The sequence below is a fragment of the Nicotiana tomentosiformis genome, chromosome 1 (genome assembly GCF_000390325.3).
Source record: "Nicotiana tomentosiformis chromosome 1, ASM39032v3, whole genome shotgun sequence".
Taxonomy (NCBI): domain Eukaryota; kingdom Viridiplantae; phylum Streptophyta; class Magnoliopsida; order Solanales; family Solanaceae; genus Nicotiana; species Nicotiana tomentosiformis.
Window position 1 is genome coordinate 105,634,479 of NC_090812.1, and position 18,962 is coordinate 105,653,440.

The 18,962-nt window shown below is 34.0% G+C and overlaps 3 protein-coding genes across 5 annotated transcripts; 1 reads left to right on the top strand and 2 right to left on the bottom strand.

Annotated features, from left to right (window-relative positions):
• The first annotated feature begins 6,041 nt into the window (after positions 1-6,041).
• On the top strand, positions 6,042-10,283 carry LOC104096485 (ammonium transporter 2 member 5-like). Its single transcript, XM_018770931.3, has 4 exons — positions 6,042-6,351; positions 6,660-7,135; positions 7,596-7,881; positions 8,366-10,283. Exons 1-4 carry the CDS (start codon positions 6,234-6,236, stop codon positions 8,905-8,907), a joined length of 1,422 nt encoding a protein of 473 aa, XP_018626447.1. The 5' UTR covers positions 6,042-6,233; the 3' UTR covers positions 8,908-10,283.
• A 251-nt stretch (positions 10,284-10,534) lies between these two features.
• Positions 10,535-14,115, bottom strand: LOC104096483 (beta-carotene isomerase D27, chloroplastic). 2 transcript variants are annotated; one of them, XM_070188887.1, is made up of 7 exons: positions 13,793-14,115; positions 13,585-13,694; positions 12,688-12,780; positions 12,048-12,109; positions 11,792-11,898; positions 10,967-11,059; positions 10,535-10,777 (listed from the first exon to the last, which is right to left on the bottom strand). In XM_070188887.1, the coding sequence occupies exons 1-7, from the start codon at positions 14,043-14,045 to the stop codon at positions 10,707-10,709; spliced, it is 789 nt and encodes a 262-aa protein (XP_070044988.1). In that variant the 5' UTR covers positions 14,046-14,115; the 3' UTR covers positions 10,535-10,706. The 2 variants fall into 2 exon arrangements, with proteins under 2 accessions (XP_070044988.1, XP_009601154.1); XM_009602859.4 differs by having other exon boundaries at positions 13,585-13,724; positions 13,793-14,112.
• Positions 14,116-15,283: 1,168 nt separating this feature from the next.
• On the bottom strand, positions 15,284-18,586 carry LOC104096482 (probable histone H2A variant 1). Of its 2 annotated transcripts, none has more exons than XM_009602857.4 (3): positions 18,372-18,586; positions 17,842-17,975; positions 15,284-15,797 (listed from the first exon to the last, which is right to left on the bottom strand). In XM_009602857.4, the coding sequence occupies exons 2-3, from the start codon at positions 17,965-17,967 to the stop codon at positions 15,501-15,503; spliced, it is 423 nt and encodes a 140-aa protein (XP_009601152.1). In that variant the 5' UTR covers positions 17,968-17,975; positions 18,372-18,586; the 3' UTR covers positions 15,284-15,500. The 2 variants fall into 2 exon arrangements, with proteins under 2 accessions (XP_009601152.1, XP_070044995.1); XM_070188894.1 differs by having other exon boundaries at positions 17,842-17,967; positions 18,372-18,537.
• Positions 18,587-18,962: the final 376 nt, after the last annotated feature.

Below are 18,962 nucleotides of genomic sequence, written 5' to 3' on the forward strand. Positions count from 1 at the left end.
TCACGGTCGGGGTGCAAATGTATATTTAAAACCGGACTAAACCAATTAAGTTAAAAATAATAAAGTATTAATTTTTTTCTTGCGTCTTGAATTATGAAAATGATTACAAGTCAACAAGTAATTAAGATCAAAATCCTAATTCTCAAATCTATTATGCTACTCCTACTGAAACTAAATTATTTCCAGCATATTCACTAGCAAGACACAAAGTATTCCAACGATTTTGAGTAGCAAACTACATTGTATTGAATATGTTTCCTTTAGTGTAATTTAGATTTATCTTTTTGAGTATTTAATTTTCTATATACTTTATTTTTGAGTCTCAACTTGGTTAATATCTTTTGACTTATGTGATTTATCTTTTTTTTTTTTGTCTTTACGTGGTTTCTTTTACGCAACTACAGAGTAGTTGATGGATCTATTCTCTAGTCATCTTTCATGTTTTCATAATTCATCACCATTTAAACAGTAAAATTGTCCAGAGAGTTTTGTTAAGTCCTATAAAAGTATGTACGTTATTGCATTCTACTTTTACTAATGATTTTTACATGACATTTAAAAAATATCGAAAATTAACCGAATCATACCGATACCGAAGAGAAACCGACATGATTGAGATGGTTTTAAAAAGTTTAACTTTGGTTATACATAATAGAATAACCGAAAAATTAGTATGGTACAAATTTTATAAAATAATCGGTCGAACCGAACCATTGACACCCCTAATTAGGGCGAGTGAGAGAGGGGGTGGGGGAGGCAAAAAGTTATGTTTTTGTGTTTTTTGGGATAATCAGATACTACTCCTAACTAAATTAGTTATAAAAAAATTAGAGTTGCTTGGTCTAAGAATCTGAAAATAGATTACGATTTCCGAAATTAATACTTATCAAAATGCTTTTTGAACTAAATAATAAAAAATAATCTAAAAGTAAGTTATTACAAAAATCTAAATCCAAACGCTCAATAAATAAATTTGTCATTTGTATAGTCTAAGGTTACATTAATAAATTTGGTGGAAGATTAATCTTCTCATATGATATATTTGAGATACAGTCAAATTCGCCAAACTTTTAGAGTTATTTCCTCTAATATATGTCATCAACTAATCAATAAGGCTACTATCAAAATAAATAAATATTATAAATAGTCATCAAATCTAGTATGTAACGCCTGAATTGACCAATGAGACAGCATGTGGAGTAGCCACTACAAGAAAGTAAAGATACAACGATATTTATTTAGTGACATTTAAAATAAATATCAGGAAAAAAAAATTCTTAATATTTATGACAAAATATCGTAAAAATAACGACATTTGTGACAAAATGTAGTAAAAACATGTCATTTGATTCAAAATGTCATAAAAATAATGACATTTGATATAAAATGTCAAAAAAATTACGACTTTTATTTTAAATGTCATATTATAGTCGGTAATTACCAACATATACATTAATGCTAAAAATTCTCTATATTTTTTAATTTTAAATCATTCCTTTCTAGAAGTAAAAGAAAGTATTCTTTTTATTGCCCCAAGTGTTGTGATATTACTTTTTAAGTAGAATATGTGGAGTTTAGTTGTTGATATATTGGATATTTAGCAAATTCCGTAGTGTGGCTGCAACCTATTTGAGTTGTATTGCAAACTGATTTCGGACAGTAGTTTTATACCTTACTTAGAATGAATTGAGTAAAAAACTACCTTTCCTACTCATCTTTTCCATTCCTTTATTTCTCTTCGGTTTAGTATTTAGACGACGATGACGACAATAACAACAACCCAATAAAATTTTATTAATGGGGTTTGAGAAGGGTAGTGTGTACGCAGACCTTACCCCTACACCGAAGGAGTAGAGAGGTTGTTTCCGAAAGACCCTCGGCTAAAAATAACAAAAGGACAAGGACAAAAAGGAGACAATATTAGTATCACAACAGAAATCATAGGAAAAATAGGAACACCATAAAATCCAAAAGAAAGATGCAAAGCAAAGGGAGACAATGTTAGTATCACCATAACAATCGTAAGAAAAATAGGAACACCATGAAATCTAGAAGAAAGATGCAAAGCAAAAGCGATAGCTAGTAAATAGGACCTGCACTGAATAACAAAATAGTAAGACAAATATTGCCACTAGCTATCTTAGATAAAAACCCTACATGGCTAGTCCCATAATGGTACGAAGTAAGGCGCGACTCAACTACCTCCTAACATACAACCCTAATACTCGACCTTCACATCTTCCTATCAAGTGTCATCTCCTCGGAAATCTGGAGCCTCGTCATATCCTGCCTGATCACCTCTCCCAAATACTTCTTAGGCCGCCCTCTACCTCTTCTCGTGCCCTCCACAACCAGCCGCTCACATCTCCGTACCGGAGCATCTGGGCTTCTCCTCTGAACATGTCCGATCATCTAAGCCTCGCTTCCCGCATCTTGTCATCAATGGGAGCCGCGTGCACCTTCTCCAAAATATCATCATTACTAATCTTATCTATCCTAGTGTGCCTGCACATCCACCGCAACATCCTCATTTTTGCTACTTTCATCTTCTGGATATGTGAGTTCTTAACGGGCCAACACCCATCCACATACATCATGGCCGGTCTAACCACCACTTTATAGAACTTACCTTTGAGTATCGGTGGCGCTCTCTTGTCACACAGGACTCCAGATGCTAACCTCAATTTCATCCATCCTACCCTAATACGGTGTGTGACATCCTCGTCGATCTCCCCTCCCCCCTGGATAACCGAACCAAGGTACTTGAAGCTGCCTCTACTCTGGATGACCTGCGAATCAAGCCTCACATCCACGCCCACTTCCCCCGGCTCAGCGCTGAACTTACACTCCAGGTATTCCGTTTTCGTCCTGCTCAGCTTGAAACCCTTAGACTCAAGAGCATGTCTCCAAACCTCCAGCCTCTCGTTAACACCGGTTCGCGACTCATCAATCAGAACTATGTCATCGGTGAATAGCATGCACCATGGCACATCCCTTGAATATGGTGTATTTAGTATTTAGACAAATGCAATAAATCCAAGTCTTATAACATCATCACATTCATTATATTTATTTTTATTGGAGGTTTGAGATTATCTTATAAATTTGTGAAACTCAATTCTTTTCTAGTTATTATTTCTTTAGATATGAGAGTTATAAGTAGGATAATTTTGGCCTGGCGTATTTCTTTATAATTTTTGCCTATTCATCTTTAGTTTGGTTTGGCGAACGTTCTATCATTGTTTGGTTGAAGTATGCTTAGTTGTAGCTACTTTTTAAATTTATGTTCACTTGAATTGATGGGTCTATAATGGATGATATCTTTGTGATTTGTGAATAGTAAAGCTTATAGTTCAAAAGAACTTTTTCAATGTTGTCACAAAAGAAAATCTAGTATAAAGGTGCTATAAATGTTGCCTCTAGACCTTTGCTTCTAATTTAAAGTTTTTATGCTATTTTTGTAGAAGTGTGCGACATTTGGGGCTTTATAGGCTTTGTCTTGTTGATTAATGTATCATGTACTCTACGCTCAATTTTACATTCTATAAACTATCAAAGTAACCTTTCTAATATTTCTTTCTCGGGTTAACAAAATTAAGAGGAACGAAACTAATGAACTTGGGACCAAAAAAAAAGTGGGTAAGTTTGAAAAAAACATGCAACATATATGGTATTTTTTCTAGTTTTATTACATAATTGTAATTCTCCTTTTATGTGATTCTTCGCAGAACTTCTGAAGGATGTAAGATCAATTATTGGCAACAAATACTTGACTTGTGGAAGATGGATCCATAAAGCCTTGTTGCAGAATTTATTCTAGAATTTAAGAGAATTTTATTCAGATGAGAAGTGAATTTGATATAGTTCCATGTTAAAATTACGTTATCTTTTATGATTTAGTTAGAATTACATTTTATTTGAGATATAATAATTCATTTGATTTGAACTCTAACGTGTAAGGAGAACCCTTATTATGTCAATACTATGTTCTTTAAATACAACATATAAAGAATTTTTCTTTTGCATATTTATTACATTGTGTATAAAGATTGACATTTATGAATGTACAAATGGAATATATATATATATATATATATATATATATATATATAAACTAAATAAAAGATTATTATTTATATTTTAGAAAATTTGATATGCAAATTTTAATGTGACATTTGAGAAGATTTTTAAAAAAGGTACTAATTTATTTGACATTCACCTAAATGTTGTAAATTATTTATTGACATTTACCAAAATGTCGTAAATTATATTGCGATATTTTTTAAAAGCTGTAAATAAATGTCATAATCTTTTTACCAACATTATTCTAAATGTCAACAATTTCAAGTGACGTTTCAATAAATGTCATAAACAAATATCGTAAATTCCTTACCGACATTTATATAAATGTTGGAAAATTTCCGACCCCAAATTTTACGACATTTGATACAAATATAAATTAAATGTCGGTAAATGATTTTATGACATTTAAGCAGCATTATACGACATTTATTCGTATCCGTACTTTCTTGTAGTGAGCCTTTGCCCTCAATGCTGGAATTCAATTTGAGTTAAGGTATCAAATACGGACACCAATAGCTAACGTGGTCGTGTTGAAACCTTTTCATTTTCTTCTTCTTCTTCTTCTTTATTTTTAGTTTCTTTCCCTGGTTACGTATAGCTAACCTACCTTCCTTACAAACAAATTCGATTCCTGTCTCTGTCATGAATTCCATATAGTATATTCTTTTAAGCTAAGAGAGCTTAAGTTTTCTAAGTTTACTTGTAAAATTACTTTTTCACTATTTAGCTGTCGTTCTTGTTGATATTGTGGAGTATTAGTTTTCTGCCTTCGTTAGGAGGGACATCACGATCCCCAAGAGTTTGAATGACCGTGACATCAAGAAAACTAGAATCATATAACAAAACTTTTATAATAGTATGAAGTAATAACTTCTCTTTTATTAACATTTCTCTTTTTAGTTTCTCATGTGATGTCTGGTATTCGTATTGGGGATCGATTAATTCTGGATTCATGCCGAAAGTCTCTTATTGAGGTAAAATATTTCCTAACAAAAACGATTTTATACTCATAACTCAAACCCGAAATCTATAATTAAGGATGACAACACAACCTCTGTTCATCTTTTATTAACAGTTCAGAAGCTGCTAATTAAGTCTTATATGCAATAAAATATTATAGAGAATACTTCGTTTTCAAGAAAGGTTTTGTTAGTTAATATATTTAAGATCGAAATACTTAGTAACCTTAGATTAAAACTTTTTACTAGAGAGAAACTTTGATAATTACTGTCAGGGCAGGATCTAGGGCAATAAAAACATGTTCAGCTTAATTTAATAGCTTTAACTCAAATTTTGTATGTGTTAAAAAAAATTGTAAATTAATACAAATATATAATACATTTGAACCTAATAAATCAAATGGACAAGGGTAAAAATTAAACTCGAAACTCATAACGTTCAAATCTTTGATATTATTGTGCTTTTTATTAATAACAATAAATATTGCTTATCATTATTGGTGTCTAAAATGTATTTTGATGATAGTAGTTTCATCACCAAATATCGCTGCAAAGCGTTCTGATTCTTACCATCACACCAACATATTCTTTGCAGAGGAAACCAGATTACCAATTTAAGTACTATGGTTGATATTAATATATCAACAGGCTTTATATTTGTTACATTTTTTTTCTCAATAACATTATTTGTTACATATAGAGTTTAATATAGCAGTTCAAAAGTTGTTGGCAAATTGGAAGCATAGATTTCGAGTAAAAGCAATTTTCGTTGGATTTTGCTCAAATTGTTCATTTGTCCTTCAACTTCCTGGCATGCATGATATCACCTGCTGCATGAAAGAAGATAAAGTTGATGATGTAAGTCAAGCTAAGAGCCAATTTAATGCCATTTTTAATGCAAATGAAGTAGCAATATTAATATATAAGGGAATACAAAATTGTATCTTAGTTAACTCAGAATTTCCTACAGTTGGGAAGTATCGACCTGGATCTCCAAAGCTGCGTACATCAATCCTGTTTCGCACTTGCTTTTTAACTCTAGCGCTTGAATTCTCCGCCTGTAATCTAAAGAATCCTACATTCAAGATTCATATAGCGCATATTCTCATCGATCTTCTGTGTGATTTTCGAGCAGTGAATTTATGCACCTTTTTTTTTATATCGGTATTCTGAAATCTTCAACTAATAATAATGGCGTACTTGCCTAGAAACCTCCAACCAGATGATGCAAATCCCCCATGGATGAACAAAGCTGATAACGCTTGGCAATTGACTTCAGCCACTCTCGTTGGCCTTCAAAGTGTTCCAGGTATTAGGACTCTTACGCTATAAGCCTATAACTCTTGTCAATAATATTGTTAGATGATATACTCAAAACATTCTTGTTTTAGAGTACGCAGAATTCTTGGGTTCAAATCTCAATGCCACTCAAAAAGCATAAAAAAAGTTTTCACGTGTTTAATTGGTCCATGATAAAAAATCAGGCCTGATGTCACCGAATGTGTCGAGACATAGCTCTGATATCATGTTGAATTATGGGACCATTTCTCTTAAAGAATAAATAGTTAGAAAGAACACACTTTTGATTATCTAATTAAAATAATGTCTTAATACCAGGTCTTGTCATCCTTTATGGTAGCATCGTCAAGAAGAAATGGGCTCTCAACTCGGCTCTGATGGCCCTTTACGCTTTTGCAGCAGTCCTTGTTTGTTGGGTTGGCTGGGGATATCAATTAGCCTTTGGTGACACATTAGTTCCATTTCTTGGAAAACCAGATATTCATGCCTTGGACCAGAAGTTCCTAATGAGTCAAGCATTTTTCGGCAAGTATCCAAATGCTTCCATGGTTTATTTTCAGTTTGTGTTTGCGGCCATCACTTTGATTCTAATAGCTGGTGCCTTGCTTGGGAGGATGAATTTTATTGCATGGATGTTGTTCGTTCCTCTTTGGCTTACTTTTTCTTATACAGTTGGTGCTTTTAGTATTTGGTGCCCTCAAGGTTGGTTGTTCCGAATGGGAGTTATTGACTATTCCGGAGGTTTTGTTATTCACCTTTCTTCTGGTGTTGCTGGTTTCACTGCAGCTTATTGGGTATGTATCTCACTCGAGATGTCACAATTTCTGTGAGCAAAGATACATAAGATGCTTCTATGTATAGGCATTTGGAGCGTTATTTGGACTATAAGATCAAACAGCGCAGGATTCCATAAGTAATAGCCAACAAATTGGGAATCATTTATCAACAGATTTTTTTCCTTCCATTTGAACTGATATCAATAATCCTTTTAGTTGTTTTAATATACGTGTAACTGTTGTAGCTCGTCAATAAGAAATTTCTATTAAAATTTGGAAGTCAAATAAAATATTGTTTTGTATCACATTCATTTTTCTTTCAGTTTCATTTGAACTCCTGTATAATAGAAAGACTTTAGGTCAATGTAGCACTAATATATTTCTTGGTTCCATTTTTATTAGTATATGGAAAAATTGCTATTAGATGCCTAATAACTCTAGAAACTATGAGATTCTAAAGTATAAAGAATGGATGTAGGTCGGACCAAGGGCGCCAAGAGACAGGGAGAGGTTCCCACCAAATAACATATTGTTAATGTTGGCTGGTGCTGGCATTCTATGGATGGGATGGACAGGATTCAATGGCGGCGATCCATATGTTGCTAGTCTTGATGCATCCTTAGCTGTGCTTAACACGCATGTATGCGCTGCTGCGAGTTTGCTCACTTGGCTAATGTTAGACATTCTCTTCTATGAAAAGCCTTCTGTCATTGGTGCTACCCAAGGGATGATCACTGGCTTAGTTTGCATTACTCCTGCAGCAGGTAACTATTTGTACCAAGTGCTCGCTTTTCTCGTTTTCTTCCAGTAGAACCTCAGGTCTCACCTATAAGAGGGTTAAATTTAGAATGTTAAGGCAGCGAGTGCACATCTTAATATAACATACCTATTTTTAAAGAACTTTCAGTATGCATACGTTTAGTCCAAGCTTGAGACATTGGATGCATATGCATTCACTGCTTATATTCTTGATCTTTGGACAATGAGAAATTATGTTGTACGCAATATATGGTGGTAAATGTAGAATTTAATAGCAGTGAGTGTATTTATAGTCCTAGATTGATATAGCAGATGCACGTGCGCTCATTGCATATATTCTGGATTTTCCTCTGCCTGTAATTCTTGATGCTTGAACTCAAAAAAAAGAACACCAATGTTAAGACCTATAGGCTCGGGCCATGAGAAAAAAATTGTGGGCCAATATGTGGTGGTAACTGATTAAAGAATTCTAACATGGCAATTCAACAGGGGTGGTGCAAGGTTGGGCAGCAATACTAATGGGGTTAATGTCCGGATGCATTCCATGGTTCAGTATGATGTTCCTCCACAAGAAAATGTGGTTACTAAAACAAGTAGACGACACCATGGCAGTGTTCCACACACACGCGGTAGCAGGAACCTTAGGCGCGATTCTAGCAGGTGTATTGGCAAATCCAAGACTCAGTCGCATCTTCTACATGGTTGATGATTGGCCAAAGTATATAGGCTTTGCTTATGGCATTCAAAATGGGAGGTCGCGTGCAGGGCTCAGGCAATTATGGGTACAATTAATAGGCATTGGATTTGTTTTCGTTTGGAATGTGATTAGCACTAGTGTGATTTGCTTATTAATTAGGATGGTGGTTCCTCTGAGGATGACAGAAGAAGAGGTAAGTGAAGGAGATAATGCAGTACATGGAGAGGAGGCCTATGCACTGTGGGGTGATGGGGAGAAATTTGACAACTCAAGGCTTCAGTTAGTTCATGAAATTGAAGAACCTCCCTTGTCTAAAAGTGGCTATGGACTTTGATTGGATAGAGTCTGTTGCTAATGTTATTACAGCATGTTAAAATATTTGTCAAGTTAAATAATTCTCAAGCCTTTTCGTCCTGTAAGATGTCCTCGTCCAAATTTATCAACTCTGTACTGTGTTTACCTATACCTTGGATAGTTAAATACAAATGAAAGAAAGGGACACGCTCAGTAGTCAATAGCATCATGCTGCGGACTTCCCTTATCAAGAATTGAAACATCTTCCTTTACCTTCTTCTTTTGTCACATGACATGATAGTTGGCGTCTACTCTATAGTTCCATGAATGGCAAAGTGGTAGATCTCACTTCTCTAAAAATTTATGGTGTTTTGATGTTTGCTGGAATTCATTTACATTTTAAGTTGACATAACTGAACTACTTTTTTCTTATATTTTAATGTGAAAAAGAAAACAACAAAATACTAAATGCTCCTGTATTTATTTTTTTTATAACAACTCTACGCACCCAAGATTGTGGCCTATGAGTAAATAAACTGATGTACAGTGGGAGGTAGCAGATGCTCGATAGAATAGTAAAGTTATGTGCCGTCTGACTTGAACATCATGTAATTTGGAGAAGTAAAACAAAAAAAGCAACCTTGTACGTCAATATTCAAGTGGTGTAGAAATGACAGCACAAACTTATATGCTCTTTCGGTCGTTAACTAATGAAGTTGGCAGACAACCTAGGTCCACCCTTGCTACCCCGGAACCTTACAAAAGATTTTTTCACTCTTTACCAAAACAAGGTAAACTATTGCATTGCCCAATAGGCCTTAGCAGTAAGAATGTGCAATACTGTCTAAAGTCCATCAAAGGATTCATGAAACCATCTTTCAGTTTCAACTATATGCACGCAGAAGAAGATAAGACATCAAATATCCGGTCTTACTCGCCTTCTGGATCCTTCTAGTCAGGGGTGGGCTAGAAGCCTAGGAACGGGTTCGGCCGAACTTAATAGTGTTTGCTTAAACAGTGCATTTGTGTTAAAAAGTTCATTACATATGTACAAATTATAAGTTTAAAACTCAGTTATTATCTTAAAGTTGACGTTCTAAATCCAGAACCCATAAAGTTAAAATCTTAGCTCTACCTCTGCTTCTATTCTATTGCATTTTCATTCACTAATTGGCTTCTGTTGCCAGATTATACAAATCATAGCGTCTGCTTTATAATATGTTTGTTGGTGATCATCCAAAATTGTGAGGTTACAGTTCAAGCTGGATAAGATGTGACACAAAGTCTTTGAGAAAAATTACTTGTTGGACTAACCACATCTAACTGTTAGAGGAATTGCTGCAATCACACTTGTACTACTTCAATATGTTGAAGCATTCTTTTGGTTCTTCATTACTATATCTGTTCATTTCTGATTGTCATACTCATACTAAGAAATAATTAGCTCGAAATAATTTTCTGACAATGGAGTTACCCCTTATGACGTTTGTTTCTAGTTTTTGTGGACCAGTAATCAGCACGGTTTGCTGGATATCTAATATTCTGAGCTTATATCTTATGGTTTGTATCATGTGGCTCGGGAAGTAGTCTGTTTTCACTTGACCAGAAGTTAAAACATCTTAGGAGATATAGCTGCAGTTTTCATATTTCTTTAAATTTTGGTGTACTTTCTGAAGATAAATTCATACCATGTTTTATACCTGCAATCGAATAATTTCAAACAATATTCAGAAATTTATCTGGTAATACCCGTATGTGTATTCTAATTGGTTCCTGTGACACCTCTCCAGTTACCGATGTTTTGATATGAAAATAAATTGAAAGGATATATGAACGGCGTTATGAAATCTCCACATCTTTCTTCTTCATTTGACTGTTGCAATCCTGTTGGTGTTTATTGCCAAGTTTGCCTGCGCGAATTTTGTAGAAAAAACATGAGTAACATATTCTGGCACACTCAATATCCATGATAGTTTTATTTGTTTCATAACATTTGTTTTCCCGAAATGTCAGCTTCTGCATAGATTTGAATCTCTGGCTAAAGAGAAGAAGGGCATAGATTAATAAAAATTTGCAACTATAGTAGTTGAAAAAGTTACATAATTTGTAGCATGGCTGCACAAATGCTGGATCTGTATCTGGTGGGGGAGCATCCTGTCCAAATATCATCTCACAGCTCATATCATCAAAGTCTGCAAATTAAGCAAAGGTCTCAACATCTGTTATATGTAGAATTTGGCTCTTTTTCTTACCATATGATTAGTGTAGGTCATGGAAAAATGATTGGATGTGGGGATGGGAAGTGCATGAACTATTACTTTTCTACATTTGAAAAAGGAATCCTGCACTTAGCATTGTGAGACAAGTCTAATTCATCTAATTCATTTTTTCTCCTCTTTTTTCCCCTCCCTCCTTTGCCTTGGTTGAATTCTTGTTGGCATAAACTACAACAACTATGCCTTAAATTCTAAGCACGTTGGAGTCGGTTATTCACTGTCCATGTCACCGTTTTGTGTGAGTTTGCACACATTGCTAGTCCCAAGCCCGAATATAGGAGGGCTGAGAAGAATCCTAGTAGGTTAACAGTTAGCGTAAAACTAGTCAATTTATGATGAATCCTCACAATATGAGACACGATGGATTCTTGTTGACATAAAAAATACAAAATATTGTCTGCTATTTGCTACAATTTTCAACAGCAATATGATGATACTTTTTCAGAATTGCACCTTCAGTGGCATCAAGGTGGGGCCTCCCAATGAAGTGATATGCAAAGTCTCCAAGTTCTAGTGCAGGTACTATTACTCTTTCAATAGGGTAAGGTGATTTAAGCTTATTCTTGTTGACATAAAACTACAAATTACTCTTTGAAATATTTGTTTTTGAAGAATGTACAAGTATGTATTAGCATTTGGTATACTTACTTGGTACCATGTTCACTGGCATTCCTAATGTATCCTTGATGAACAATTGAGAAGGCATCTTGCAGAGGTTAGTGCACATTCCCACGCAATTGGTTTCCTCCAGAAACCTACAATGTATTTCATTTGTGAAGAATGGAATTAAAAGGTTTGGGAATTAATATAAAATACTTACGTTTGTTGAAACAGATAGTGAATTCCTATACCATCACCATAACAATAGACAATCTCAAGACTGGACCGAGAAACAGATAAATACCTGCATTTTTTGATGTGGACCACATTGTTTTCCTTTCTCCCGTTAAATTCTGACTCTTTCACCTTCAAGCATGAGAGAATGATTAAGAAATAGAGGAGCCAGACTTTGAACTTTATGAGTTCTGAATTTGCTAATGAATTCATTGCTAGTTCATTTTAGTTACTGCGTTCACGGAAGACTAAAAAATCTTTGTCCACCAAAAAAAAGGCCGTAAATAGAGAGTGATGAAGGAGGAAGAGGAGCTTGCTTCGCCCTCCCATTCAGTGGGGCTATTAGAGAATTAGGCAAGTTTGTATGTTTGAGTGTTCATCCGGGTGAATCTATATGCAAATTAAATATTTATATATATTTAATAGATTTTTTAAAACAAATACATGATCGAAGCGATAGTTATTGAATTCGTCTAAAACCCATACCTAATACTGTGATGGTTACTTCCATTTAAGGTCCTGTGGTTGTTTCATTTTTCAATGTTACTCCTTCATTTTTGTTCGTTGTTATTGCCAATGTTATCACTGGTTTAATTGTTATTCCATTACATACGTAAAAATAAAAACGTGTTGTGACATGATACACTGTTTTATGTGCGGACAGTTACAAGATTCCTGTCACAAATAATTAGGAATATTTAAGAGCGTACCTCACAGGGTCCCACTAGCCAAGAGAAGAAGACTCTGGTGAAAGCAGCGCAATACTCTCTTGCCCACTTAGATTGTGGTAGTACCATCTTCATCTAAAGTTTATATATGTTTTAATAAGTGAGATAATAATAATATGAAAATAAGACAAATTATTGGCTACATGTTTAAATAATTATATTTATTTATAACGTCGATACATATAAATTAATTTCGCTACAAAAAACAGTTTGTATTAATGAAGTATTATTATTCAAGTGACAAGCTAAAACAATTTTCCGTTTCACGTTTTACTTCTCGATATTTTTAAAACATCACCAACATGTCATCCCCAGTCATCACTACCAACATTGTGTAAAGGCATAATAATTACCGATTTGTTGGATAGAAAAATATTTTAAGCAACTTGTTTTATGTGCTAGCTCTTTCTGTCTTTGTCCCATTACCTAATAATTTCTGTTTTGTTTGAGAAAAATATAGACGGGCCATTGAGCAGTGTTTGCCTTTAAATAATACTCCGACGAAATAGTAGCATTAAAAAAGGGTTTTCCAGTTGGAAGTGCAATTGGGTGATAGAAGATAATAACAAGAAAGGATCTATGATAAAACCAAAGTTCTCTGATATGAAGCTCTACTTTGGAATCAGAAGCATCTAACTTTTGTCCTACTGCCTAAATATTAACGTGCATGTTAGCCTGCAGAAAATTGGATTCATACATGTTTACTCAACTTTTCATTTTATTGCACCAGAATCATTAATCCGTTTACTGTAACAAAAGAATCACTCAACTTTACCTAAGTATTACAGAAAGTCACTAAAAATTCACCCAAATATGCTTAAATATTACAGAAAGTCACTAAATAAATTTGAGATAAGGAAAAAAAAGACATGAACTTGCCAGGGAAAGAATAGGCTTAGGGAATGCCTTTTGAAGAGCTTCAACAACAAGATTTACTTGACGCGTTGAGTTAAAGTTGGTATATACCATCTTTGCAGCCTCCGCCAAGCCTTCATATCCACTCTTATTGTTTCTTAATCCTATAAATTAACTTAAAAAAACATTAAAAAATATAAATTAAAGGAGAGAGACTAGTATCTTAATTTACCTGTGGTAGCTTGTATACTTTGAGAGAGATGATTAATGGCGAGACGATCGAACCAATTATCTTTGTAAACATTATTGGAAGAACTGCCTGTGGTTGTTTCTGCATTATGATTTTGATTATTTGCAGGTGGCTTCGTTAATATGGAGCATAGTGGATATGGTATATTTTTGTATTTATAAGTATTGATCTTATTTCTGTTTCTCATGGATACTGTTGAAAAGCTATGGTAGGGTTGAACAAGATTTGCTTCCATTAGAAAGAGAGAGAAAGAAGCTCAGTGTGATGAATAGCAACTTTGGATTAGTAGAAGAATAAATGATACAAATTGTGGGAGAAAATGACAATTTTATAGTAGAAAGTATTATAATTATATATGGGCGATCAGAAGTACATACAAACAAACAAAAGAGAATGTAAGAGTATATTAGGACAGCCTCTAAATCTTGATACCTCAAGTGAATTAGACATATTGCCAATACTAGTATTAAGTTGCTTACATCATGCCCCTACCAAAACAAAACTTAATTGAATAAGCTTTTTTCTTTTTTCAGGTTATAAATAGTGATAGTGTACTTTAATATGTGATATTAAGCTAGTTACCATTTCGTCAAATTAGTAATTGTTATATTTATCATAAAAATTAAGTTTAAGTGCATAAAATTTAAAGTCTTAAACACATTTACTTTTTCCTTGAAAAAAGGAGATAAAAGAAAAGTGGGGAAGAAGATGCCTCTGCAGCCTCCTTCGAGAGAGCACTCCCTTCTTCTATTCTAATCTTTTTTCTTCTCTTTGTTTCTTCAGTGGAAGACATCATAAAATAGAATCCACCTCTCTTGTGTCGACTGGTTCACTAATAAAGATTACATGGCTTAATTTCGGCCTCACCTGAAACACCTTTCTTATAGTAATTTCTAGATCAACGTAGGCACTAATTAGCTATAACTTATACGAGACACCTTATTCTTAGTTTGTTCGAAAAATAATCGTACGTTTAAATAACTTTGCATGTTATTTATTTATAATACACAAATATCTATAGATTATCATGGACCATAAGTTATTTTCTTTAACTTTATGCTAAATTTGCTCTATTACGCAATACTATTTCAATATTTCTAGTGTCACCTAAACTCCATTTCATTTAATTTCCATTTTGTAGAGTTGATACTTCCAAATCAGTGTCATCCTAATCCTCGCAATAATCTATTGTACACCACTCGTAAGCTTAATATAATAAAGTCAGTCTCAAACGCAGATAAAAGCAATGTACAATAGAATACAGTGATTTCAAAATCCATTCTTGCCCAAACATAGGCTCTGTGATAATAAAGGATGCAGTTCAACAGCCGACACAAAATCATAAGTGGTCATCCTGTGATTCGAACTACACGCCTTTATTTAGGTCTGTCAGAAGGTTGTAGATTTTCCAAACAGACCGCTAAAATACAATAAGCATCTACTACACAGGTCCAATGACATAGATACAGCAACTGATCAACAACCAACAAGACAATATAAATGTCGAATTAAAATTTCCAGTGTCCACTACATCCTACAAGTTTACTTGATCAAACATGACTGAGAAGCTGAAAACGTTCCTAAATTAAAATACACAAGCCTACTGATATCAAACCAGAGAACAGAACAAAAGACACTTACACGACCTGTCATTAAGTCAAGAGACAACAAAATTAAAAGCAGGAGTATTTCACTCCTTGGTGGTTTTGTTTATGAGTGATTTGTGAATGTGAGGGATGACACCACCACCAGCAATGGTCCCTTTAATAAGGGTGTCGAGTTCCTCGTCTCCACGAATGGCAAGCTGCAAGTGCCTGGGTGTGATCCTCTTCACTTTGAGATCCTTGCTTGCATTACCAGCCAATTCAAGAACCTCTGCTGTCAAGTATTCCAGAATTGCAGCAGAGTAAACAGCTGCTGTCGCTCCTACCCTTCCATGGGCCGAGGTTCTTGACTTGAGTTGACGGTGAATTCTACCGACTGGAAACTATAATCCCCCAAACGTACCAAAAAAATCATATCAAGCATTGTACAATATATCTTGGTAAAAATTATACTTCTGTTCATTGTGCTAGATGCAGTGAAGAAGAAAATATCCTAGATAGAAAAATTGAATATCACACGACTGTGTGAGATAATCTTCTATGATGCAGCCTTGATAAGATAGATATCTTAATGCTATTGTCAGAGTGTTCATTATACAGCATGAGTTCAAAGATGATGTTCATGCCAAAAGCTAAAGACATTTTGGACATATATCAACAATGTAATTTACACTTTTAGACGTGTTGTTTAGCCTTGCATTGCAAAGGACAAGTAAGCAGGCTGGATTTTACAGATAACGTCTGCTGTATTTTCTTTGTCATACTTGTCCTTGTACTCTTGGCTATACAGTTTGTGTAACACATACATATCAAGTTAATTCCTCAAATAGTTATTCAACTTAATGAATTATCTAGTAAAGTCATTTTTTTGTTCCAATAAAGTCACTGTACTTCATATATTTGTCTTACTTACAAAGCAACAATAGCTAGAAAACCACTTTAAAAATTACTTGAAATGATTGTGAATATAAAACCACAAACTATACCTTCACACTGTTTATTATATTAACTGTCGGTTAATATATATATAAAACTGTCAGTTACTGATTTTATTAACATTGTTTATTTGATTTGTTTTTTATTTATTCCATTAACTTAATAAGAAACAAAAAGAAAGTGTCATGAGTTCCAAAATATATGTATATATAATACTCTGATTTTGACTATCTTTACTTGTCACTTAGATTAACTTTTGTTGAAGTAAAAGACTACAAAAGAGGAAGTGGAATAATAAGTGGGAAGAAATAGAAACAGGGGGAAAAAAGGCAATCCTGAAAGACTAGCAATCCCTAACCCATCTAATATTAGAAAGATTAACTTTTCATGTAAATCTTGTGTAAACACTAATTCAAGTTATTTTTTCTATTCAAGAGGGATAAATCTGCCCTTCTATATTTAGAATAAGAATGTCAAGGAGCAAATATGGGAGATAATAGAATCTGTAAGGAAAAAAGGTCTACATTTTCCCCAAATCAGAGATAATTTTCAATTTCTATAAATCCTCAAAGAAAAAGATGATCCTAATTGTTATTTCTTGATGATCAGAACTAGATATCAATAGTCAGAAAACATACCTCCCAAAAAGAAGGGGAACTCCACACCTACAACTCATTCAGTTCAATGTTTCTTACCCTTATTATTAATATTACCAGTATGCTTTAAACCATATTAACTTGAAAATATTTTATTGTTATATTGCTATTTATGGTATGGTATTCTATTGGTTGAAATCGCAAAGATTCTAATTTAATAAGTAGGACTGTTGCTTTGTTATTTAATACTTTATTATATATGGTATAGATAGTAAGTGATTTTATACCCAAAACCATTTTAAGTAACTTTTAAAGTGGTTTGCTAGCCATTATTACTTTGTAAGATAAGTGTATGAACTTAAGTGACATTATTGGGACAAAAAAAGGATAAATGACTTTACTAGGTAATTTCACTAAGTTGAATGACCATTTGAGAAACTACCTCCTCAGATGCCTATATACATGAATGGACAGCTAATTGTCTTTCACTTGGCAAATTATATTCTCAAATCAAATTAGAATCAAAAGAAAGTATACATATACAAGGATAATGAAACAGAATAGGCACTCTAATCTGCTTACATTAGCACTAGTTTTTGTACTACTACCATGCTGACAAACACTACTAGCACTATTTTTCCTATTGTCCATGGAGAATATATGAAGCAGTACTATCTTTAAGACAAAAAACAACATAACAAAACAGAACAAGCAACCACTGTGTGAAAAGGAATACAAACTTTCAACCAGTTTTAACTTAAGTTTGCACCTTCTATGAAACCCTTCAACAGAAAAACTGTAAAACCCAAATCTTTTAGCAAGTTTTTTGAAATCCTTCAACAGAAAAGCTGTAATGAACAAATCTTTTAATATAAGAAGATGAAACAAATATTACCTGGAGACCAGCACGTGATGAACGAGAAACGGGCCTTTTCTTGTCTTTCTCTTTGTTGGCTGCAGCTGCTGCTGCCGCCGCTGTTGTCTTTCCTGCTAGCAGTCCTTTGCCTCCTTTCCCCGCCATCTTCAAATCTAAATTAAATTTAAAAAGCAAGAAAGGAAAAGGTCAGTATTTTGTTTTTGTTTCTCAAATCTAAAAAGGGAGCACAGAAGAACATAAAATTAAGAGAGATAAAAAAGCTTCTCAAAATTCGTGTCAACGATAAATCCATAAGATGAAGTAAAATCTGATTATTTTTTTTACCCAGGAATTAAACAATTGAAGACAGATCTTTACTCCGAGTTAGCTAAGAGAAAAGGGCAATTTTGCTGAGTAGCAACAACAAACAAAGATTTACCGAACATGAAAGATAAAAGAAAAGAAAGACAAAGACAAAAAATTAGGGTTTTTAACCCAAATCTCTTTCCCGAAAAGCAAACTACAACTGGGAAACAAATTACAGAGAGGAGAGAAGAAAATGAGCGTACCTTCGAACTTTTGGTCTAAGCAGAGAGAGATAGAGAGAGAGATTTGAGAAGAAGATAAAGAGACTAGTCAGATCTGTAATATTTCCTTTAACTGCAACAACTGCAACAAATTTATTGGAATTTTGGATTGTTGTGAATGGTAAGCCAGTTCGCCGCCTACGTTTTCCTTTTGGGTGGGAATTCTGAAAAAATTGGACTCTTTTTAAGGTTTCGAATTTTCGTTGCTCTACTAATTTACCCTCCTCTTTAACCCATCTTTGGGTGGAATACTCATGGCCCAACCCAAACCTTCTAGCCCAAGCCCGCATAGAGTCCAATTTCAGGGCCTGATGTTAAAGTCTTGACTCATGGAATAAAATAAAGATTGGGCTTTTAACACATTTGATCGGCCGGCCGGAAGTAATTACATATGAGATTTTTTCGTTCTCATATATTATTTGAAACCTTATTACCAAAAATGTCCCAATTTTAGAATTTACCCGACCTAAACACGTTTTAGCTACAATAAATATACATTTGTTTAAACTAGACTCCTTTCTGCGGTAGACTTCCTTATTTAGACGCGTGATTTTGGGATAGCTTATATTTCAG